The sequence below is a fragment of the Cryptomeria japonica genome, chromosome 2 (assembly GCF_030272615.1).
Source record: "Cryptomeria japonica chromosome 2, Sugi_1.0, whole genome shotgun sequence".
Lineage (NCBI taxonomy): Eukaryota > Viridiplantae > Streptophyta > Pinopsida > Cupressales > Cupressaceae > Cryptomeria > Cryptomeria japonica.
The window spans coordinates 574,416,417-574,441,655 of NC_081406.1; the positions used below are offsets into that span (position 1 = coordinate 574,416,417).

General features: G+C 36.5%; 1 protein-coding gene across 3 annotated transcripts in view; it reads right to left on the reverse strand.

Annotated features, from left to right (window-relative positions):
- LOC131050866 (thioredoxin reductase NTRC) overlaps window positions 1-25,239 on the reverse strand; it is a 131,084-nt gene that overhangs the window by 98,089 nt on the left and 7,756 nt on the right. For all 3 annotated transcript variants that reach the window (XM_057985175.2, XM_057985167.2, XM_057985160.2), the window contains exons 2-4: window positions 16,344-16,557; window positions 16,027-16,132; window positions 15,647-15,912 (exon numbers count right to left, since the gene is read on the reverse strand). In XM_057985175.2, the coding sequence (XP_057841158.2) occupies window positions 15,647-15,912; window positions 16,027-16,132; window positions 16,344-16,557 (586 nt within the window). The remainder of the gene's footprint in view (window positions 1-15,646; window positions 15,913-16,026; window positions 16,133-16,343; window positions 16,558-25,239) is intronic.

Below are 25,239 nucleotides of genomic sequence, written 5' to 3' on the forward strand. Positions count from 1 at the left end.
CACTTGTTCTTGGATTTCCTCAAAACTTCAATCCGGGTGACCAAGGCATAATACTAGGTGCCGAAGTCATACCTATCTCCAGCCTGTATGACACCTGCATCCACTAGACTTCTCTTCGACAAGCCTCGAATAACCTTCAGATGCGGAAGTATTTCATCTTGAATTTCCTCCACGTCCTCCCAATTGGTAGCTAGATCCTGGATACGGCTGACCAGTGAAGAGGCCGACTCATGTGCTGACACTAAATTTTCTACAAGTATATCAGCACGTGTTGAAGCGTCCGAAATCCAATCCTTGGCCTGTGTGAATGTGCCCTTCATATCCTCATAATCCTTCATCGATTCCTGTTAAAGAGGCTATGGAGGGGTAACCGAGATCGCATGGTTAAGTGGTCTGGTAAGATGGAGAACATACTTTCTCCACTACTGGTTTTCTTCTTCAACCTTCTTTCTCTTCTCTTTCTCCTGAGCTAAACTTGCCTTCAGAGCGTTACAAGAGTCATCAAAATACTGGACCTCTTGGTCTTGGGTGGGCTTACCCAGCTCTATGGTGGTGATCTTGTAATCATCTGCGGCGACGTTGTCCCTAGTTTTTCCTTGTTTAGGCACCGCTATCTAGACTGTCCTGAATCCTGCAATGTCACTCTAGATTAAAGAAAAATTTCAGGCGGGCTTAGATGGTTTAGCTATAGCCGGTTCATTTACCTTCTCTAGAAATGTTGTTGTGATTTCTTTAGAACAGGCCTCCTTGGGGACCTTAGCCTTTATTCTTTCCCTTAGCCAATCAGGGATAGTTGATTGCTCTACGTTATTCTGGTCAAACCCATCATCTGTCCTTCCTGGATCAGTAGCTATACCATCCAAGAAGACTATGGGAGATGTAGGCGTTTCGATTTGCTCTCTGTCCGGACTTTGGACAACTTCCTTCATTACTTCCTCAATCGAAGGAGAAGGCACTCTTACTTCATCATTAACCATGCATATGTCCATCTCCTACTCCTCAACTGCATTTTGATCAGGTATGATAGAAGTGGCGCTCAGGATGGACTGGCCTTTGCTGGACTCCCTTCTTTCCCCTACAATCTTCTTTCCTGTGACCTTTACGAAGCTTCCAATTAACTCCTTCCTCTTCTGAAACCCAACACTTTCAGGATTCCAGGCATTACCTGCAGAGGTACAAGGATTGGAGGACAAAGAGTCATCCACTCCCATCAATTCATAGGTCAAGGCCACAGCTTTGGACTTTAATTGCCTTGTCCTTTCAGATGTCCACCACTGTCCTCATGAGGTCTGCTAGATCGGATTTCTCTCCCTCTCCCCAATCTATCAAAACTAGTGGTTCATTCTTCATCTTTTCAAAGCCCGGCTGCTCAAGCTCAAGGCTATCCTCTACTTGGTCAGCAACTCTGAATACCTTTGTTGCTCTTACCATGCTCAAAGGAATCCTTGACCAAAATCTCTTCCTGATCTCGAAACTATCGGCTGCGTTAGCCCAATAATCTTCTAAATCAACCCTATGTTCAAATGTCATTCCTTCAACCTTTTTATTCTGTGGAATGGATCGAAATTCCTTCTTGCCTTGTACTGATAAAGGGGATACCAGGCCAGCTCCTTCTCAGCAGTCACAGCAGCTTGTGACGATGGACATGTTTCCAGCCCATTACCAATTGTAACAGAGGAAGTTCCTGCCTTCTTTTGTTTATCCCTTTGAATCACAATATACCCCTCCAATTGCCTCACAACCTCGAGTAACACAACTCAGTTGGTAGGGTAAGTTGGAAGCTTATAGGAAGACCCAGAGAATCCCTGAATTCTAAGGTAAGTGAATTTTGGATATTGGATATACCAATACCCGAATCGACTGATGAAATCCATAAACTCTTGAGAGATTCGTTGGTGCAGTCCACCTTGTAACGTCTACGTGATGTGCATGAGGAAGGTATCATTCACTCTTTTAAAATGAAACTTTTCCTCCATGAGGAGCTAGGGATAGCAATCATAGACTAGAAATTGGTTCTCTTTGTTCCCTACTTCTCCTCTGCAAGTGAGACCTCTGTATCTGTAGGTTTTGGCCAAGGAATAAAACATGTATGAACTCATGAAGAAGGTCCTATTCGCTTCTAGGTTCCTCAACTCGCTGTCTAGGTTGTCGCTAATCATCCGGGCCCAGTCTATCATCTTTACTCCATTCATTAATTCATTAATGAAATAATACATCCAAGGCTCGAATGGAGCACCTTGAGGATTTCCCATTATTCTGTTCAGCAGAAAGATCATGTCTCCAATGTCTTCCTTGAAGTATGCTCTCACTAAGCTCTTCCTTTGAAGTTTGGAGGCGCCTTTCCTTGGCTTGTCCAGCCAAGAATGGTTGACAATGGCATCATATTCCTCCAAGTGGTCCTGATACATGCTATCAGCTTCGTCCTTTGTCACATACACCATGTTGTGATACTCTGGGATCCTGAGGGCCTCTCTAATGGCCTCATCACTGATGTTCGCCAGCACTCTTCCATCAAGTGCAACAATGTCTTTACTGGTGGGGTTGTAATGCTTAGCACATTCAACTACTAATTCAGTGCATTGCATGGCGGGGAGAAAACCAGCAGCATGCACGATGCCACTCTTCATCATCTTTCGTGCGGTTGTGGTAGGCACAAGGTTGTCCAGACCAAACATCCGCTTCTTAAATTCCCTCAGGTTGATGTGTCCGAGGTTGGTGTCGCTAACATTTTTCCACTTCGAAGTCATCCTTGACTCAGGAGGAGCATCTTTATCCACTTGAAATTTCATAGTGCCTAAAATCTGCAATTAGACAATGAAACCTAAGTTAGGAATTGATTTGCAAATTGAAGAAAATAAAGGGGGCTGCGAGTGGCTAAGTGTTTGAAAATTTTGTTTTATTCTCATACTTAGCCAAAAAAAAAAAACTGAATTTTCATCTGTAAACCCTTCAATCTCGAGGATAGTTGCGATCATAAATCAACACCAAGTGTTATAACTCCAAAACTCTCTTATACTTGGTCAAAAAAAAATGATTTTCCTCCACTAGAAATTCGAATAAATCCACTAAAAATCATTTTTTATAACTCTGAAAAAAACTCAGAAAATACACAAATCTGCATCATAAATTCAACTTCACCTTCGAATAGATTGAAGTAAGGCTGGAAAATTCTTTAGAACACTCAGAAAGGATTAGCTATTCTTTCTTATACCAGCTGGCTTCACTCAAAAATCTGTGAATCTTTCATCACGAAGTTCGTCCAACTTCCAACAATATCAATTCTTTAGAACACTCAGAAAGGATTAGCTATTCTTTCTTATACCAGCTGGCTTCACTCAAAAATCTCTGAATCTTTCGTCACGAAGTTCGTCCAACTTCCAACAATATCAAAATTTTCTCTAGATGACTGCCAACACTTTACTATGCTGTCCTCAAGAACTTCGAACTTCTTGGTGTGTAAAAATGAAGTTACAAATGAAGTATTTGTAAATAAAGTTGAATTCCGAATTAGAAACATGCAAAATCCTCCAACTCATATTTCTAAATCTAACTCGCATTTTGGGAAAGTATTGTCATCTTCTTTAGTTAGAATATCCTTCAATCATGCAAGTTTCTAATTTGTTTTCAGTTGGTTAATTCAAACTAGGCTCATAAAAGAATATCTTCCAAAGTTTCTAATTTAGAACTCAGTTCGAAAATCCTCTTGATTTTGCAAAATATCTTCTTTCCAATTTTAATTTTGAGTTTCCAATTTGACTTTCCAATTTAATAATCTTTGAAATCTCTTTTTGTTCAACTTTCTAATTCGATTAAGAGTTCGATTTTCTTGGGAGATTTGACGACATCACTCAAAAATCTATTGACTTTGTTTGACTTTCATGTTTGGGTGGACTTTTGGAGGCTCACCTTCATGTTTGGGCGGACTTTTTATAACTCTCTTCATGGGCGGCCTTTCTACTAAGGCATAGGGCGGACTTAGATGCTACCTCCATCAAGGCGGACTTTGCTTGGGCTTCAACTTCTCATGAGGGCGGACTTTCTTGACCCCACCATCTTATCCATCAAACTTGGGCGGACTTTTGATGCATCTCCTAGGCATAGAGCGGAGTTTTAAGAGGGTCTCTAACATCATGCTTAGCACCTTGGACGGACTTTTGGTGCATCTCCTAGAGCGGACTTTGGACACCTTCTCCACCATGGCGGACTTTGAATTTCCCTCTACATGGCGAACCTTCAAGGCATCATGGAGGGCGGACTTTGGAGAACTCTCCACCATGGGCGGAGTTTTAGATCAGCTCCTCAAGGCATGGGGCGGACTTTGATGGACCCTCCATTTTGGGCAGAGTTTTATAACCTCTCCTTGGGCGGAGTTTGAGGGGTCAGCATGGCGGACTTTTTCCACTCCACAAGGCATGGCGGAGTTTAGGAAGACTCCCACATGGCGGACTTTTGGACTTACCACCCAAGGCGGAGTTTGAGGGTTCATCAAGGAGGGCGGAGTTTTGGAGACATGGCTACCAAAGCGGATTCTCAAACATTTCCTAGGGCGGAGTTTTCAAGCATCTCCACCAAGCATGGCGGACTTTGGAAGGCTTCTCAAGGCATGGCGGAGTTTAAAGCTCCCTCTTTGTGGCCTCTTTAACATGGCGGACTTTTGATCACCCCCATCATAGAGCGGAGTTTGAGTGACCTCTCTTTGGGCGGACTTTTGCTTTCCCTTCATCATGGCGGACTTTGATGGCTTCCAACCATGGCTAACCTTCATCATCTCCCCAACATAGCGAACCTTTGCTTGGGCGGACTTTTTGAACACCTATCATGACACTCAACCTTATCCATTAGCCATACTTAGAAAAATTTTGGAAAATTTCAAAATTTCACATTTTAACCAGTTTTTAACCAGATTAACTTGAAATTTGAAATCCATACTTAGGCAAACCATCTGAAGCAATATGACCCCTAAAATGTAGGGAACTAGCTTTTTAGGTCAAAACTTGGAAATTTTGGGTCCCAATCGAAGCAGGTCAGTGGTATCAGTGCAAACCCTAGATTCCCGTCCTGAAAAAGCAAAAAGCAGACATCCCTAAAAAATAGGAAAAACTTTCCAAAAATAGCCATATCGGGGATCGGGCTAAAAAATGCCAAAAACGAAACTTCCTAAAAAATAGGAAAAAGCAAAAAAAGAAAACTTTCTAAAAATATAAAGTTGTCCAAATCCGTCCAAATCAATTGCGATCTTCGTCCTTTGACCTTTCTAAGCACTTTGGTGGTGTTCATACTCTGGAATCACATGGTTTGCAAAAACTAACTTTCAATCCATAGGACCTGAACTGCTCAAAATTGGGCAAGCCTTGGCAAAAGTGAAGTGGAAGGCCACGAGATACTAACAAAAACCTTAGAAAGCAAGAAAAGAGAGGGTCCCCATTTGCAATGGGGCAATGTGTGGAAAAGGTTACAACACCTCCATAACCTGAAAAGCAAACAAGCCTTGATCAAGATATAGAAGAGAGCAATTTCATTCTTTAAATTTGGAAATGATTTCCCTTTATTTGATTCCTAGTTTTCACATTTCAAGGTCTGATTCAAGTCTGATTTTATTGATTTCAGGTCCGATATGTCATACTCAGTCTAATACTTGATCCCCTCTAAATACATACATGGTCGGGCTTTTAGGTCTGCACTGGAAGTTCGGGTTTTTAGGTGAGCATAGGCAATGACAGCAAGATGGACGGGTTTTTGACCATGCACTGACAGTTCGGGCTTTTAGGAGGGCATAGGAAGTTTGGTTTTTTGAAGCCTTATTTATTGACAGTGGTTGTGATTTTGAGGCCTCACTTGAAGTTCGCAATCTTCACCCTCAGCTGGAAGTTTGGGGATCTTGGGGGTCACTAGCAATGCTCAAAAGTGGTCGGGTTTTTGACCCTTCATTGGCAGGTAACACTAGGAAGGTTGGAGATTTAGACTCCTACTGTAAGTCTCCAATGAGGTTTGTGGCTTATACCCCCTTCTGGAAATCACCATCAAGTTCACTAATTTCACCCCCAAGTGGAAGTGAAGGCTTCCAACCTTTGTCATGTACATCTCCTTCAAGCATCATCGACTCGTTTGATCATTCCTTCTATTTTGTTTGACATACTGAATTTGCCCTTCACTCATCATCATAAACATTATTTCTTGTTGTCCTTGATTGCTTTCTCTTTCACATATTTGGTCATATACTTGCCTGATCAATAAAATTAGTCATTTTTCAACAGCCTAAACACCATCTCCATGCTTGGGCGGGATTTTGAATGTCAACTGGAAGCACCATTAGCAGGTCGGAATTTGAGTAGCAAGTGGAAGTCCTCTTTAAGAAGTTCGGGCTTTCAAGGGGTCACTGACAGTGGTATCTCCCTTCTTAAATCATTGGCATCTGTCATCAACTTGATCACTTGCAGGTTGAAACATTGAAATCATTCCAATCTCCAGCAGCACAAACACATCTTCAAGTCCTTGGGTGAGATTTTGAGCACCTACTGACAGTGGTTGGGGATTTTAGCCCTCACTGGCAGTGATCATGGATTTGACCCTTAAGTAAAAGTGGGTGTGGTTTTGGAGGGTCATTGACAGTATCATATAGTAAGCCGGAACTTTGATATGTCACTGGCAATAATGCCAAGCTTGATTGGAATTTTGAAGAGGCATTAAAGGGCTACCAAGTAGGTCGGATATTTAGGCATGAGATAGAAATACCTTCCAGCAGGTCGGACTTTTGACCACCAACTAGAAGAGGTCGTGGATTTGACCCTCACTGACAGTGGCAATAAGATGTCAACTTCACTTGCTCAATTAGCTTGTTCAGGGGATTTCCACTCACACCTAGCTGATTCTACCAATCTCATACATCATTATCACTTAAAAATCCTCAAGTATTGACTTCATCAACATCCAATTCACCAAACATGAGCCTTTCAACCTGATCGGACTTTGGGTAGGCAACTAGAAATGATCTCAAGGCAAGTTGGAGATCTTACTACCTACTGGCAGGGCTAGAAGAGGCAGGTCGGACTTTTTGGGGGTCATTGACAGTGAGTGAAGGCAGGCCGAGGTTTTGAGGGGTCACAGGAACTGACCTCTCTTGTTCAATTTCATGGGTTGTGGCACTTACCTCACTTATTCTAAGGGTTTTTTCAGCATCAATAAAGCTTTTCCATGTTGTTTGAGCCTCTATCTTGATTGTCTTGCATCCAACATCTCAATTTTTATGGCTGACCTCCACACTTGCACTAAACATTTCACCTTTGCTGATGATGATCAAATGAAATGATCATCATATATCGTTCCATTGCCAAGGTGTTGAAAGCTAAACTGACCTCACCCCATCCCAAACAGAGAGACATGACTTGATCACCACCTGACAGCCTGAGACACTGCACTTCCTCGAGCAAAAGATTAATAGCAAAAGACACAACTAGACGACCAAACTAGGACAACTAACCTAGAAAGCGAGAAAAAGTAAGGGTCCCCATTTGCAATGAGGCGATGTGTGAAAACATCACAACAACCTTCAATATGCAATTCCAATTTATTTACAAGTTTACTACAAACAAAAACACATAACATAAATTAAAAAGTAATTCAAATCAAAATAAAGAGGTCGTAACTATATTAGAAAATCAGTTTGTAATTGGTAAGCACTACAAAGATACAAACTATAGAGCAAAACATACATAATAAAATTATGATGTCTTTCATATACTCTACGAATTTTACGCTTTTAATCTACTTAAGGGCAGTTTCTTTTAATTTGGAAATAAATTTAATGCAATTCATATGTTGTACATTTTTTTTTTCATTTTTCTGATGCCATCTTGAAGATTTTTCTACGAGCATAACTCTACAACAGACTATATCAGACCGTATGGTTAAAGTTCCTGTGTGCAATCCAAAATCATAAATTATACACTGTAAACTCAATGCAAACTATCAGAACAATTCTAGTAGAAACCTTCAGGGACTAATTATAACAACATCGGGCATCGCATAACTCCAAGGCACTGTCAGTATTTGACTTGCCAAACATACCTTAATAGTAGTATGTTTTATTTTGTTAAGTGCAAGAATAGTAGAGGTAAGCAATCATCATTCATTAAATCATGCCACCCCATATTTAACTTGAGTTACAACTATTAAACCTACCTATATTACAATAATTTTCTCAACAATAAATTACCCAAGGTAACCAATTGTCCCAGTCCTTCAACATACATACAACTATAACTCCAACCATTTATCAAATATTTCTATCTGTTTGATACATCAAATCCAGATTTTTTATTTGGGAAATTTCTCATTTATATATGAAGACATACCAACTCCAAGAGTATCCCACACCTCGAGCTATATTCACTAAGAAATATTGCACATATTATTTGTAATATTGAATCAAGAATGATTATATAATAGTTTAAAGTTCAATGTAGTTGAAATTCTCATGTATCATCCTTGAATTTAATGATGTTGAAAGAAACGTGCATTCATGTTATAAGTCTCAGTTACTGCTTTGCAGACCTCCATGAAATTGACACCTCAATGATTAAAAATTAGGAAGGAATAATTGAAGGCATCATACATAAGGCTACAGTGAGGATGTGATGGTTCAGTAATGGAATTAAATTAATATATCAAGTAATAATAAATAATGTATTGGGATGCATATGTTTTGTAAGCCATCCTACTAGTTAGTTAGAATAAAGAGTTTATCCCACATGTATGGGATAGTAGAGTCTTTAGCAAGACTCTGTATATTGTAATGACTTCCCAAGTGGAAAGCATGTTGAAGATTGTTATTGGAGTTTATTGAAGTGGCATTGGGAGGTTGGTCCCCTTGAAGTGGCTATTGTATGGTGTTGCCCTGCTTTTAGGGTTTAATTTATTTGTAATATATTGCAGCATGTCTATTATTTGAATATTGAGGTTTCCTGATATCTGATATCAGAACTCTTTCTAGGGGAAAGTGGGTAGAATTTTTTGCTATTTTTATTCATTTAGGATCAAATTTCCTGTAGATGGAAATGTGTCTCACATAGGATTCCAAAAAAATGTGATTTTGGATTCATTGTAAAGAGAACTTCAAGAGCTTTCCAACAAGTGGTCACATTGAATATTTGGATCAATATCAAGGTAGATATGGAAATCTGAAGTTGACCTTAAGATTAATATTTTTCAAAAAAAAATTGACACAAATTTTAGAAAAAAATCAATATCGTGCAAACCAAGAGAAGAAATCACATTGTATATTATGCAAGTGGATAGAAATATATAGATCTGCCTTTTTACATTATTTTCTTTTGAGATCTATGGAAGAAAAGGAGATTTCTTGAAAAAAAAACTAGAACTCTACTTTTCAAGGCAATTCCTAAGGATGGACAGCTAAAGTTGTAGAACTAGTGATAGCACTTAAGGATTATTTTCATAAAGTTAAGGTTGATTATCATGCATATATTCTTCTACATGAAAATGAAATAGATGCATGGTTAGATTTGAAGGAAAATTGCATAGAATGGTATGAAGATTTGTTTCAGTTGGATGAGAGTGTTTATTTACACTTCTCTTCAACAAACATCCTTTACATGTTGAAGAAAATAATTATTAGCAATGATTTCATGATTCTTCTCTTTTTTCTAATTCACCCATGACAATGTTGTGAAAACAAATTTTGTTTCAACAAATAACAATTTATTTGATCTTCCATTGGATATCAATTTTGTTCCACAAATGTTCTATTCTTCATCCAACAAGTAATAAATAATTTTGATCTATGAGCAAATTTGAGCTGAGCCAAAGAGAAGCTACAAAGTTAAACACAAACAATACCATGCTTCTTCATAATTTTCAATCAGATACATTACATATTTATAGGAGTTTCATATCTTATTTTTTAGGAAGCTCCAACAAACAACTTTCCTAATTATATTGAATTGTTTTAATAACTCAATTCAAACACATTCATACTACTAATGTATTATCTTGTTTAACAAACTTCAAACCTAATTATTGTATGCATCTTATGATGCAACAATATTCCTAACACCCCCCCATATTGCATCATTCTCCAAATGGAGATAGTGGACCTGCAATACTTGATGACCACGTTCAGTTGTTCACTATAGGTATGAGTAGGGACATACACATTTACTTGTGAGAAGCAATAGTGGGATAGCCTCACTACACTTACTATGCTTTCATCCAAGGGTAGGGACAAACACATCTACCCATGGAACCAAGGATAGGGACTAACTCATCTATCCAAGGTCTTACAACAAATTAGGATAGGGACAAACACATCTATCCAAGACCAAGGCTATGATCAGGGACACACATCCATTCACAAACAACAAATAGTAGAGATTGGGGACAAACACATCCAATCATCTGTGAATGGGGACAAACACATCCATCCATAGACAACCAACAATAGTGATTGGGGAAAACACATCCAATCATCTTGTGAATGCAGACAAACACATCCATTCACAGACAACCAACAATAGTGATTGGGGACAAACACATCCAATCACAAATACAAACTTTTGATTTGATTTAGAAAATATATTCCTCCTCACTATCTTCGTGTGAAGGGTCTTCAGTAGCCACCCCATCAAGACATTCTTCATCATCATTTGCAACCAATGCCTTATTTGTATTTAACTTCCCATCAAGGAGATCCTTGGCATGTTGAGTCCAATTCATAACAATGTGTCCCTTCTTCTTGCAATAGTGGCACAAAATTCTATTCTTGAAGAAACGATTTTCCTTTGATGTAGAAGAACTAGATTTGGAGGAATGGCTAGACCTATTTTTTCCATACATTGCAGTTTCCTCTATAGTTGAATCAATTTTCTTAGCTCCTTCATCAATCAATGTAGATATTATTTCATCTAGGGTAGCATCTACTTTGTTTAATGTGAAAACAATGTTTCCATAACTAGGAGGCATGCTATTTAACAAAATAGTTTTTGAATCATCATCATCTACTTTAGCATCTATCCCAGCTAGTTGTTTCAATAGGGAGCAAAACTTACTAATATGTTGAACAATGTTGTCACTTTCCATCAATTTCAGCCCAAACAATTTCTGCTTCAAGCCCATCTTTGCACTTGATGCTTTTGATCCAAACAAGGTATTCAAATTATCCCAAACTTCATTTGAGGTCTTCGATAAGTTAATGTGGTGGAGGTATGCATTCGATAGTGCAAGACCAATCAAAGCTACTGCTCTTCGATATTTTACAATCCATTTTGTGCTTTCATTGACATCAGTTGGCCTTGTTGCTCCACTTACTATATCCCACAAATCCTTTTCAATAAAGATCAACTGTAATTTGATTTGCCATGTATGAAATTTTAAAGTTTTAAACCATTAAAATTTTCTATCAATATATTGTTTTTCTCCATTTAAAAGAAATATTATTTGAATCCCCCCCATAATCTAAATAATATTAAAGGTGTCGGGTTCCACCAATAATGCACCTTAACACTTTTTGCAAAATTGAAAACTTAAACTAAATAATAAAAAATCACTAATTAAAATGACTTAACCTATCATTAACTTCAAACTATTATTAGACATTTAATCCTCTCACCTCTTATCAACATGCAAAACACACCAACAAAATCCACGCTTCTGTTGAGTAGAAAGGAGGATATGTGATTATAGAATCTCTATAACGTTGTCTCCCATGCATATCTCTCTTGGTTGCGATAGTTGAAACTTGCTAGCAGCTCCTCTCAATAGCCTCAAAAAAAATACTCTAGCAAATGAACCAAGGAACATTGATGCCTTCAATGATCTGCATGGTTATCAACTGGAAGGGAAATAGCTGCTCAGAATACTCATATTACTGTCATAAAGCTTCCAAAACTTCTCCACACAACACCCAGCATAGTGGGACTTGTTCGAACGCCCTCCTCCACTTGCAATCATGTGTTTAGGAGTCACTATGGTTGAAACTAAGACGCAGCCAGCAAGGAGACTCTCACGCTGCCTTAGGAGGTGTTGAAGTGAAATAAAGAAGGCTTCCTCTCATTACACGTCCCTAGTATTTGCATCCATGACTTGGTTGAGGTTCACGCCCAGCTACAGTTACTTCATTCAATCAACCCTGCCTCAGCAAATATCATCCAGCTAGACATCAAGATCTCAACACATGACAGTGCTTTCACAATGGCATGGGATCATACCACATAGTGAGAAAGATTACGTGAACATGGACTGCGGAATGAAGAGCTATGCAGATCTAAAACTGCTTGCAGAGCCCAACCCAAGCTTAGATAATAGGCCAAAGAAAAACTTTTCCTGCTAGGATTTGCAGGGCAAAAAGGAGGCATAAAAAGAAACTCAACAACTTCGCTTGTCTCTGGCCATTTCTGGCTCTAATACCATGTGAGAAAATTTGAGCTGAGCCAAATAGAAGCTGCAAAAGTTAAACACAAACAATACCGTGCTTCTTCATATTTTTCAATCAGATACATTACATATTTATATGATTTTCATATCCTATTTTTTAGGAAACTCCCACAAACAACTTTTCTAAATATATTAAGTTCTTTTAACAACTCAATACAAACACATTCGTACCATTAATGTACTAACTTATTTAACAAACTTCAAATGTAATTATTTTATGCATCTTATGATGCAATATTCCTAACATGGTCACATGTTTATAAGAGTCATATCTAAGCAAACAAAAAAGAAGCAGAAGAAGAAGATGCATGGACAAGCCTCAATTTGGTCCTGGGCAAGTTTTGAGGATAGTATTTTTTTTTATGTGATGAAAATGAACTATTTCATTATAAAGCTCGTATTTGTCACATACTATGTAATTGACTATTGTGTATTCCTTCCCATATTTTAAGGATGAAACATGCTAAGGGGAAGGGAATATAATGTACAAAGGGGTATAGTATTATAGTGTATTAGGTAGTAATAAAATATTAAATAACGTATTGAGGTGCATATGAATTGCAACTTGCAGGTCATCCTACTAGTTAGTTAGAATAAAGTATTTATCCCACATGCATAGGATAGTAGTAATTGTCTTTAGCAAGACGCTATATATTGTAATGGCTTCCCAAATGGAAAGCATTTTGAAGATTGTATTGGAGTTTATACTCTATTGGGAGGATTGCCCCCTTGAAATGGGATTGAGAAGTTGATGCCCTACCTTAAGGGTTTGGTTATTTCAGAATATGTTGCAGCATTTATATTATTAGTGTTGGTTACTGCTTTGCAAAACTCCACAAAATTGATACCATGATAATTAGAAATTAAGAAGAAATCATTTAAGGCATCATACACAAGGCTAAAATGAGGATCTGTTTGGTCAGTTATGGAATCAAAATAGAAACACTGAGAGAGGGCAAATCAGTCAGTGAAAGAGGACGGGCACTGAAATTTGTCTCTTAAAAGAATGAAGTTAAAAACATCACTACTTCGAAGTTGATATAGCCAACCTTTAGTCTTATACAATTGAAAATAAATCAGTCTATTACCCACATCACTACTTCGAATGCTTTCTTTTCCTCAATAAACTTTCCAAACTGACAAATCTTTGGAAGATTTATTCCCATAATATGCCAATCAACAAAAGAAAAAGCAGAGAGGCCATAAGTTTATTGAGGAAAAGAAAGCATTTTGAAAACATGTCATTGACAAATTAAAATATTACCTCACAAGAATTATGAGCCACAAAATGAATCTATCCAACCAAGTTCCTCAAGTATCGTGTGAAATCAAAACACTCTTAAAAGCATTGCAAAAGAAACAATAGTAGAGGGAAATGGCACAGGCTGAAATGGAAGAATTATTTTCTCCTCGCATAAGGGTTGGGGTTCGGGAAATCCTAATGGATACTTATACATGATTAACCGTTACAACTCGGACTCAAACCCACACAGTTGCTGTGGGTAATAGATGTGCTGAGACCACTCCTAATTGCACTCTCAAGAATAAGGTATAAGAAGTCTAATAAAACATATGAATACCAGCACCTAGCTACACAGAAGAGCATGCAAAGTGGTGCACCACAAAAGAAAACAATGTGAAAAAATAAGAATGCTAAGACTGATTCTCTCCCTGGTAGATTGGGATATAGAAAATTGAAACAACAAACTAATACAATGAGGATAAAATCAAAAGGTACAACTCATTGATAAAAAAAGCAGCAAAGAGAAAACGGACTTAAAAACTAGCATCTAAGATAAAAATTAAATACAGAAATGTGTCTAAATGTGCATTTCAAAAAATATACATTACATGCAAATTCAAAAAGGATAAATAAAAAGAATGTGTTCCAAATGTTTGCAAAGACAACCGAGGCAATTGAAGTAAGGATTTAGGAATTCAAAGAACTCTGTAAGTTCTCCTAATTCATACTTATTTATCTTTCTAAAATCTCCGCTGATGACAGAATATGCTAACAAGGAATACTTCCCGAATACACACATTGGTAACCACACTGATGTTATAGTCACATTGCAATCTTTTAATTTAGTTTATACAGTAATATCCCTTATCAAGGACTTTGTTCCACATCTAAGTCACAAGGTTCGAATTCGAGTTCAAGTTCGGCAACAATGAAGTTCGGATGAAATTCGACAAGGGCAAAAAATTCGACATTAAATTCGCCTTGTACATTTTTATAAAAAATATAAATAATAATTTAATTTTTTAATATATAAATAATAAACTAAAAAGTAAATAATATTATATTAAATTTCAATAAATTTAAAAATATTATAATATTAATATGTTTGAAATTTAATCTAAATGATATTAAAGGTAAATAATAAATATATTATTATTTAAAAATATAATTTAAATATTTTAAATATTAAATTTAAATATATTATAAAAAATTAAATAAATAAACGAATGTAATGGGTTAAAATCATTAAATATAAAGCTACTAAATTTTATTTGAAAAAAACAAAAGGTTAAAAGAAAAACAAAACTTAAAAATAAAAGGCTCGCAGAAAACCCTAACAGGTCAGACCAATAGAGGAAGGAGCACACGAGCACAATCTACAGGAGTTTCACGCAGGCAGAGACGGAAAGAACCTCTGAAATTCATGAAGGATGGTATGGAAAAAACCATGGCATGAAGGAAAGAATCGAAAGAACTGTGATGCAAAGGATAGATAAAGAGAACCGTAAGGGATAGGTGGAAAAAACCGTAACACATCAGTTTTCCTCTGCGCGATGTTTCAAAACTCAACCTGCTCCACACTTGGTTTTGTTATTGATAGAGGCAGGAAAGAAAAAAACTAAGCCCTTCAGTCATACGAATCTAAGGCGAATTTGAACGAATTTTTAATGACGTTTTGGAGTTCGCTGAATTTCGAACTTAATGGTTGAAATTCGGCGAACCCTGTGACTTAGTTCCACATTGATATCTACACAAATACTATTGCTCTTTCTAGAAGGTAAATCTGATTTAAGACAAGGTAGTGTGCTAGGAGTAAGAGTTTGTGCTTGACAAATGTCCAATAGATTCAATTTCACAGTCAAAAATAGATATGTCCACATGAAAACATGAATCCCAAGGCTGGATTAAATTTGGCATTGCACTGCTGATTTCCAATTTTAAAATAATCAATCACACCTGTCCTGCATTGCTTTAGATGCTCGTAACCCATCTCTGCGTACTAACAAATGCACATGTCGAGCATATTTAGTGAGGTATATTGCTTCTTCTGTGGCTGTGTCGCCCCCTCCAACAACTGCAAGCTCTTGACCCTTGAACAAAGGGGACGCACCATCACAAATTGCACAAGCACTTATTCCTCTGCTCCAAAATTCTTCTTCACGAGGCAGCCCCAACTTTCTGGCAGTGGCTCCTGTTGCAACTATTAAGCTATGACACTTGACCTGGAAATAATAGCCATGTTCAGGCAGTATCATTAATATTAATTTCCATATACACACTGCCAGATTTTCATTGTGGAGTTTAAAATTTACAAAAGACTCAACTTCTATATATACCTCTCTCTCACTGCTTCTTATCGTAAAAGGCCTGCTCCTGACATCAATATAGTCTACATCTTCATGAAAAAGTTCAGCACCCCAACGCTCTGCTTGCTGCCGCATCCTATTTGAAGTTTGAGTATGTCAAAAATATGATTACTAGCGTGCTTCTCCAACAGAACTACAAGCATAGAAGAAAGTAGATGTAGGCAGTTTCATCATAACTCTGCAATCCAATAATTGAAGAAATGTTTCTATGTGGACCATTCAAAATGTTAAAAACATATGTTTGTCAAAAAAATAGTTCAACTTTTCAAAAGGTATGAATTACTAACCTATCCATCAAATCAGGCCCTGTGACACCATCAGGAAATCCAGGAAAGTTTTCAACCTCTGTTGTGGTCATCAGCTGACCTCCAGGCACACCACCTACTTGATAGCCTTCAAATACAACAGGTTTCAAATTTGCACGAGCTGCATAAATTGCTGCTGTATAACCAGCAGGACCTGAGCCAATTATAGCTAGATTTTCAACACCCTTAAGAGGCACTGTAAAAGAGCAAAATCCAAGGATCAGATTTTGAGGCTTCCACAGTTCAAAATTCAAATGACTAAAGAAGCTTCTGGAAATCAGGGTGAATGTGCGATAGATTGCAGAAGTGGAGCTCCTTTAATAGATAAGTCTTACATCAGATGTCTTTCTTGGACCGGCTAAAGTTTAACACCATTAGTTAATTTTTTAAAACCAAATAATTGTAAACCATCCACTATGAGACAAACCATTAGAAGCTAGTCTACTAATTAATACATTATAGTAACTTGACCACAAAATATTAATCAATATACCGTTTAGTTAATTTCTCTCAATACTTATCATTTCTATTATCACAGGTTTATACAGAAGCTTGTTTTAAAATCAAGGATATCTAATTACAGCATATGTTAAAAACTTAAAGCTACCCAACCTAATTAATAGAATCATGCATTCCTATCATTAATAGACTTTAGGTACAATTAGAAGTTTGAACTCCATGGAGCAATAAGAACCATACCTCACATCTTAGAACAGAAATGTTGAGTGTCGGTGGCACATGTTTCAATTATTTTGCCGTTAAAGTAAATAAGCTTCTACAGTTATGCCAAACCAAAAGTATTACGTACCGTAAGCATCTACTACAACAAAATTTTATTGCAGCAAATTTTCAACCAAGAAATATATTTACTGAGTAATTATAAAATATCTAAGAATAAAGGAGTTGCTAATAAACATATTACAAACTACAAGAATTCAAATGACTTAGGAAATTAGGTTCATGATCAATTTTCAAGATCATTATGTCATGAAAGCAATTAATAATAAGATGATCATGTTAAATGCAGCTGTACCCAGGAAACATTTATCATGATATTATAATGTCAAGTAAAAAACATAAAAAAATTGGAAACATCAGAAATGATTGGTTAAAACCCAAAGGCCAATATAGAGTCAGGGCCATCTTACCCACCCATCAAGAAGTTTTCAATCTTCTTTTGAAAAACTCCATCAAATGCCAAATGAGTCACTCAAAAATGGGGGTTTCTTTAGTGGTCAATGCAAGTCCGGATCTTGCACATGGGTTATCTGAAATGATAATTGATATTCGCTAATTACAAATGGAGATGAAAGCTCCTTAAATAAAGATTGCAAGACCATCTTTCCATAATGGAAACAATTGAGAATAGAAACACGAAAGACAAAAAGAAGTCTTCCTAAAACTAACTAAAGACAAAAGACATAAAAGGAAGTTTCTAAATACTAACTAAATGACTAAGATAACCATTATATCAATATTACAATATTATTTTAATACCCTCCCTTAATGGTCATCCTACTAACTACCCTACAGAAGATGTGACATAATCTGCAGGTCATTTGGCCACAAATGTAAAGAAGGCTGCCCCCTTCTCCTCAAAACGCTCAGCGATATGAGCCTACTGCTGAGACCCTCCCTGGTTCTACAAAACTTCTAGATATGACCAAGTTTACCACAGTCATTCTGCAATACCTCCTTAACCCATTCAATTTTTCCAGTATCCTCTAGGGTTAGATCAAGGCAATGTATTGCACATGGGATAAAAAACATAGAGGGGTATTTGTCTATCAGGAGTCTCCCAACAGCATTGTCTATAATAAATTGAACCACATTTTGTGGCCCTGCATCCATGACTATCAAGTCATACATCTCGAACAATGCATCTACAGATTTGATTATATCTAATGCATCCACATATTTCAAAAATATAGTGCCAATATCACAAGAGACAAGGAAAATGATGAGGGTTCAATTCCTTCTATCTGTCCATCCATATGACATGATCGTGCAACCACTACTAGCCCACTCTAATCGATTCTCTTTAACAACATATTCAACATCCTTTACTACCTCATTCAGCCTACCAACCCTCTATGTCTTGTAAAATGGGGCTTAAAACCCAGGACCTACAACTACAATAGCATCCACCATACCTTGCCACTATGGAGATCTAGCAACATGGAATGGCAAGCTAGAGGAGTACCAAAAATTCACAATGGCCTTATTTGCTTGTTCATGGACATTTTTCCTCCATCCTATACTCTCCAAAGTGGTTTGTGAACCCGGTGTAGTGCGAGGTTGGAAGAAAGCACTAATGTTTCCTCCACTTGTGTTTGGGCCACATGCCATAGAAGAAGGTGTTGAAACAGATTCCCTAAAACCCACTATTCACCATCTTCCTCATCCAAATGGTTCCTTCTAACACCTGTAGAAATTGAACCTATTTCAACCCCGGTTCTCGCCCTTTTGGCCTTACTCTCAACAATCTCATCAAGAGTTTTTTTGCCTAATACATGACATCTGCAGGGCATGTTGTGCAAATGGTGGTTGTATTCGGCAATTTTGTCATAGTTCATAAATAAAATGTTGTTAATTAATTAATTATGTTGTAGTCAGCAGTGTAATGTCATTTGTTCCTGAATGGGTAGTCATTGGCAGTTACTGGCGGTTAGCAGTCTTAACCAACCACCAAACACTATATATGTACTCATTGTGTCTCAGGAACCAATAATGATTTTGTACACAATTATATTCTATAAATGTTTTTTGTTTACTCTGCATAAGTAATTGAATAGTTCCCTATGGGAGTACACAGTGGTGTTATTACTTGCTTCTTTTGCCAAATGACATTTGAAGCGATAAATCCCACCACTGATTTCACTCTGACACCAATTTCATTTAACCTTATTGCTACCAATAATTGGTGTGCAATGTGTCCACACAAAGTCTTTCATGGTTGGAGCAACCTATTCAAATGATTTCACATGGGAAACTGAAAGTGTAAATTTAATTAAATTCGGGTTTAAAATACGATAAATATGGGGGAACCCCAACAAGTTAGAAATGTTTAATACTTTAAATTGTCTATGAATGTTTCCTAATCAGTCATTAGATCTAGACAAGTCTACAAATGTTTACAAAAAATTTAAAGAAATATACAAAATTGTAAAACTAAACACATTTGATAGTATGATACTTCATCATTGATCAATGCCAAATGCCAAAATGGTAATGATAAAGATAAATATTAAATGCCAAATGATAGTTAAATATTTAACATTTATCTTTATCAATTGGCATTTAATAGTGATAATTTTAGTTGTCTAAGTTCTTGATTCTTGATTGGGTGAAATGATGCTTATTGGGGATGTAGTTGGCATAAAATGCTTATTGTTATATTTGATAATTTTGGTTACCCGGCAATGTATTAATTAATTGTATTAAGTGGGTTGTCACTCTCGGGTAGTTATGTGTCGGTTGGTTGACGGTTGTGTACCTCTCGGCAACCATCGGGTTCTTTAAATATATTGTCTACCACCAAGGAAGGTAGTACGATATAGTCAGATCTATTGTAATCCTTGGCCGACCATCTCTGGTCTTCTTCTCTGTAATAATTGCATGTGCGAATAAAGATATATTTTACTGCTGTGTCTGGTATGCATTGTCATGTACATTATTATTTCCTGTATTTATTTATTAGTTGTAGTGGTAAACAGGGGAATTTTTGGATTTTTGGATGCATTAAGCAACATTGGAAACCAAGTCAGCTAACATTAGAAACCAGTTCTTAGGCTAAAAACTTACCAGCAATCCCAGATTAAAAACAAGGAAAATAGAAGCTCCAGTCGTAATGTGTTCTTTACTGTTATATCAGCAGTGTCAAATGGGTTATAAATGTCAGGAAAAGTTACGCAATGCCATCTCTTGAAATCCTATGAATTGGTCTGCTAAAATAGAAGTTGGCATTCAAATATAACAAACTAGATGAAATGAAAAAGAACAAGCTAATGCAGGTTGCTATGTACTAAGCAATGGCTAGTCTGGCACAATATCCTCAAGCTGCATTAGAAATACATGTTGCGATATTTTGAGCAATGGGTGATCTAGCACAGGCAAAGACCCTGTAAATATTATGGCACAATGTCCTCAAGGTGCACTGTTTACAAATTTTATTGATGCAATTAACAAAGTCAGAACAATGAATAAGTAGTAATAACAATTTTGACATTAAGTGTATCATATCTTCTATTTTGGCCATTTAAGAAGAAAATGTTTTTCAGATTAATATAGATGATACAAAAAACTGTAAAGCAACAAGTGATTTACTTGTTGACAGATTTTCTTACCTCACTTAGAGACCATGTGTAGGAATTTTTTGGTCAGATAAGAAAACTAGAGTGGACAAGAAATGTTATGATTGAAAATAAATTTCCATTTTTACTCTCTATCATGGCACAACTTTGAACTCAAATCAATCAAATGCAATGTGTAAGATGACTCACGAGAATAACTAACTATTTGGGTTTTCAGTAAAAAATACCAAATTGTATGCTTGAAGCTAGGCAGTGTGGCTTGCGTATGTGCCAAATGGAAAACTCAAAGAAGCATTAAACTATTAAAACATTAAAACCACACGTAGACAATTCTGTTTGGGCACGCAGAAGATACAGGGACAAGTGCTTAGCATACCAGTTTCTAATGTGCTGCCTGATGCAACTCTGTTGAATACTATTCCCACGATTCTGCTACTCCCGCTATTCTGCTATTCTTGCCTGAAGAATTAACGCCACGATTATATATTCCCACGACTCTACTAGTCCAGCAATGATGCGATTCTGCTATGTGATGGTGTCTGGAGAATGGCATACAACAGTCTTAAATTTTTTGATGCCAATTTTTAGGGTTTCTTTTCGTCGGTTTCACGGGAAAAAAATGCAACCTTTTGCAGGTTTAAATCACGATTTACAACACGATTAATAGTGATTTAATCACCAAAAAGTCGTTGACTACACAATTATTAGGGGAAAAAGGGAGAACCCACTATTTATTCCAAAAAGTGATTAATCGCGATTTATTCCAGATTAATGCTTCTTTTCACTGTCATACAGCCAAGTTTTAGTAAGGCAAAGGTATTGAAGATTTTTAGATCCCAACCAAGCAAGCATGAAGGTTAAGGCATATGAGACCCTTCAATGGAAAATGAAAATTTTTCACTTTACCTCTATATCCCTTTAATTTTCTAACCTTGGGTTTTGGACCTCATGACACAGCTCAAAGAAAGCATATATACAACAGTAATGTTCTCGTGTAAACTCAATATTTATCATGCACACTGACTAATCCCAAAATCCCATACATTAACATGGAAGGATGTTCCTGAAAAGTGCAGAACCCACGGAGAAAGCAAGTGAAAGAAGAGGATAAACTTCTTGCTACGAAAACAGAATCCACTCTAGACAACAATGAAAATGCTGCATTGGGATATGGTCCTCAAAAATTTGGGATTTTTTAGCTCAGATAGACAAAACTGTAAGACAATTCGTAGAAGTGGAGAGCTAAAGAAAAAGAAAACAAACAATAACTTGGACTTCAAAAGTTTGAAGACCATGACTAACAATTGATTAAGTTAAAATCCAATTCCAACCAGATAAAAGCTTTAGGAGCAAAAATGGCATTTTTGTAAATGTGGCAATGAGTTTGGACATAAATCTTTACTTCTACAATGTGCACTGTACCTTTTTTATATAACATATAAAACAAAGATTTTTAAAACCATAGCCTTGGTAGCTTCAGCCAGCTTGGTATTTTATGGCATCTAAAAACTTCTGTAAAACAAGTAGTATAAACAGAAGAATCAAGAAAGCAGGAAATTGTCAACTCAAACCTCATTGCAATGAAAAGCAAAGAAAAAAACCAGGGAAGATAACAAAGATAAACAAGAAAAGTTGACACTCCTTTGTTAACAAATGGGGAGGGCCACTAAACCAATCAGAAAAGCACAAGATCTTAATTCTGGAGAAGGATTTGACAGATGAACTGTCCTAATCAATTAGGATTATGGACTCATATATTCTGTAATATGAAAAAGAATTTAAAGCAAATCAGTATGCAATGGCAAACAAATCATTTTTCTCTCTAAACCAGAGTTTAGCTTGTCAGATTCTACCTATTGGTCTGTAGAAGTGATCACTTACCAGTGCCCCAGTAACTTGTCATGCTCTGTTTTTCTAACCTGTGCTTTCTTTGCCATATTTGTAAGTGATATTTTCTTATCAAATCCTAAATATGATTACATAGATTTCCAACCCTATGAAATATAACTCTTTCAATACAAGTAAAAAAATCAAGCTTGAGACTCATCCTCAGAACATCTAACATGCATGACACATATCCCTTTATCATGCACAACCATCATAACTGTATTCAGGTATCAATGAAAATAGTGAATTTAATGTGTCAACTCCTCGTAGTTTCTGCTACATTCCTTGAAACTTTACATATTCAGGTTTCCAGGATTTACCATGACAACAATGGGACCATTTAACTTTTAAAAATACAACACAATTAACAACAGAAAGTATTGAATACTATAATTGCAAAGGAATTTTGAATAAGAAGACCTTATGCTTGATGATTCTCAATCTCTATGCAAGACAACTCATTATATTAATCACCACCGAGCTTCTTCTTCCTAGTATCCAAAAAATGGAGTGCCTATACGTAATGCTCTGATTGCTAGTATCCCTGATGTAGATAAAATGCTACTCAGAGTTCTTGCTTTGGCCAATAGATCAATTTTACAATGCAAAAAACCTAACTGCAATCTTAAATTCAGATTTCTCCATAACTCGATGTCTTCATAACAGTAACATTTTTCCAGTAAACATGGCTGCAAATCAGTTTGGGCCTCAAAAAAGTGTGGAGGAATCCTCTAAATAGATCAAAAACATAGATCAAAGTGACATCAAACTACAGAAAATAATAAAGCATAAATGACAGTGTGACATAGATGGTTGTGAAAACAGTGCAGCTGGTTAATGGTTTCCAAAACATAAAAACAAGTCCAAAGTTCCAAAAACATTCACACAAGAAAGCAATAAAAAGGAGCTTAGTATTGAGTGTTACTTATATCAGAAATCTGAAATATAAGTTTTCATTTTGTAGGGTCAACTTTGATGAGCATTAGTTATGTTATTTTTTTCTTTTTTTTCTTTTTTCATATTTAAGTGCTTTATTTCAGCATAGCTGTGAGGACAACAAAAACCATAGTTCACTGACATTCTGTGTAAGAGAGATTTCTGCGTTTTCAGCGACATTACATGAACAAACCTGTCATCAACATATAATTAAATGGTATGCTCCATGAAATTATTTTATTTTATTTTTAAATGCTTGTGTTAAGGCATACCATACAGATACTAGTTGTGTAAAAATTGTCAGAAATTCAGGCTAGGTGTGACAAATATCCAGTTTTACACAACAAATGCACCATCATATCTGACAGAAAAAATGTGTTCCAATTGTTCTCACGCATGCACTTCGAGAAATGTAAACCCCCAAATCTAAACTTCGTGTATACAAAGCCAGTACTGGCAACAGAGTGAAATAGCAAGCAAAGCAGATCTTGTTGATGGAAGAATGAGACTTTATCATTACTTGCAAATGAAATATGTATTGTAGCCAGAAAATGAATAAACACCTCCTGTGTACGATCATCACAGATTATTATTTCATCATATATGACTTTGACGAGACTGGCAGAAAAATTCTGTGGTACAGAGTTCCTCTCATGTCTAGCGTCACTGTCAAAAACACAATTATGCTAGCTAGCTTAACTTGACCGTTGAACATTTGGTAGTACAATCCAAGGCTACAGAGTGGTTTCTTTGTAACTTGTAAGTTCTTAATAGTATAATAGCGAAAATCAGGAAAAAATAACAAGAAATTGTGATTCTCAGAAATCAGATCAAAAACCATTTTTTTCTGGCAAAAAATCGCAATTCATTGAAAAGATCATCCAAAACAAGTTTATCTCGATTTAATTCCAATATATTCCAGATTTTTACTAGTTTTTTCATTGCATGGCAATTTTTCCATTTTAATAGCAATTTGATGTTTTTTTTGCTTATTTCAAGCGAATTTTTTGAGGTTTCACAGCTATTTTTGGTCAGAATCAATACATACTATCTTAACAAATATTAAACTCAAACTGGCATTGATGAATGACTTTGAAATTCTCTTCTTTTACAATGGCATGTAGACGCATGCCTTTGGATGAAATAAGTGTCATATTTTGAGAAACTTGCTTGTGTGGCCAGGTTTAGTAGATTGAAGATCTATTTTAGATGTATGACTTCCTATCTATGCTGTCATTGATAATTGATATAATATCTAACAGATGTTGAACTCAAACTGGCTTTAGTGATTTACTTTTTAGTCACCCTTGTCTACCCTGATATGTAATGCACAACTTTGGATGGGACATGCTAGGCAAACATTATTGCTCGGTTGTATCCTTGTGTTGAAAATTGTAGCTAGCTTGGATACCTGACTATTGAATTTTAATGTTGTCAATGACAATTAAAATTCTTATGTATTATCTCTCATGCAATCCGAACCACTTAGGGCTGGGCCCAAACACATGTAACGTGAAGGCAAATGATGTAACTTAGGGCTGGGATCAAATACATGTAACTTGTAATTATATCTTGCTATGATAGGACAAGACCTATGTATAATGTAACTTGTGGATAGGACAAGACCTATATATAAATGTAACTTGTAAATGATTATTGGTCTGACCCTATATTAAGCGCCAACTTTAGATTATTATGAAATCATTTAGCAAGGCCGACCTAAGGCTTCTAGGTTAGTTGGT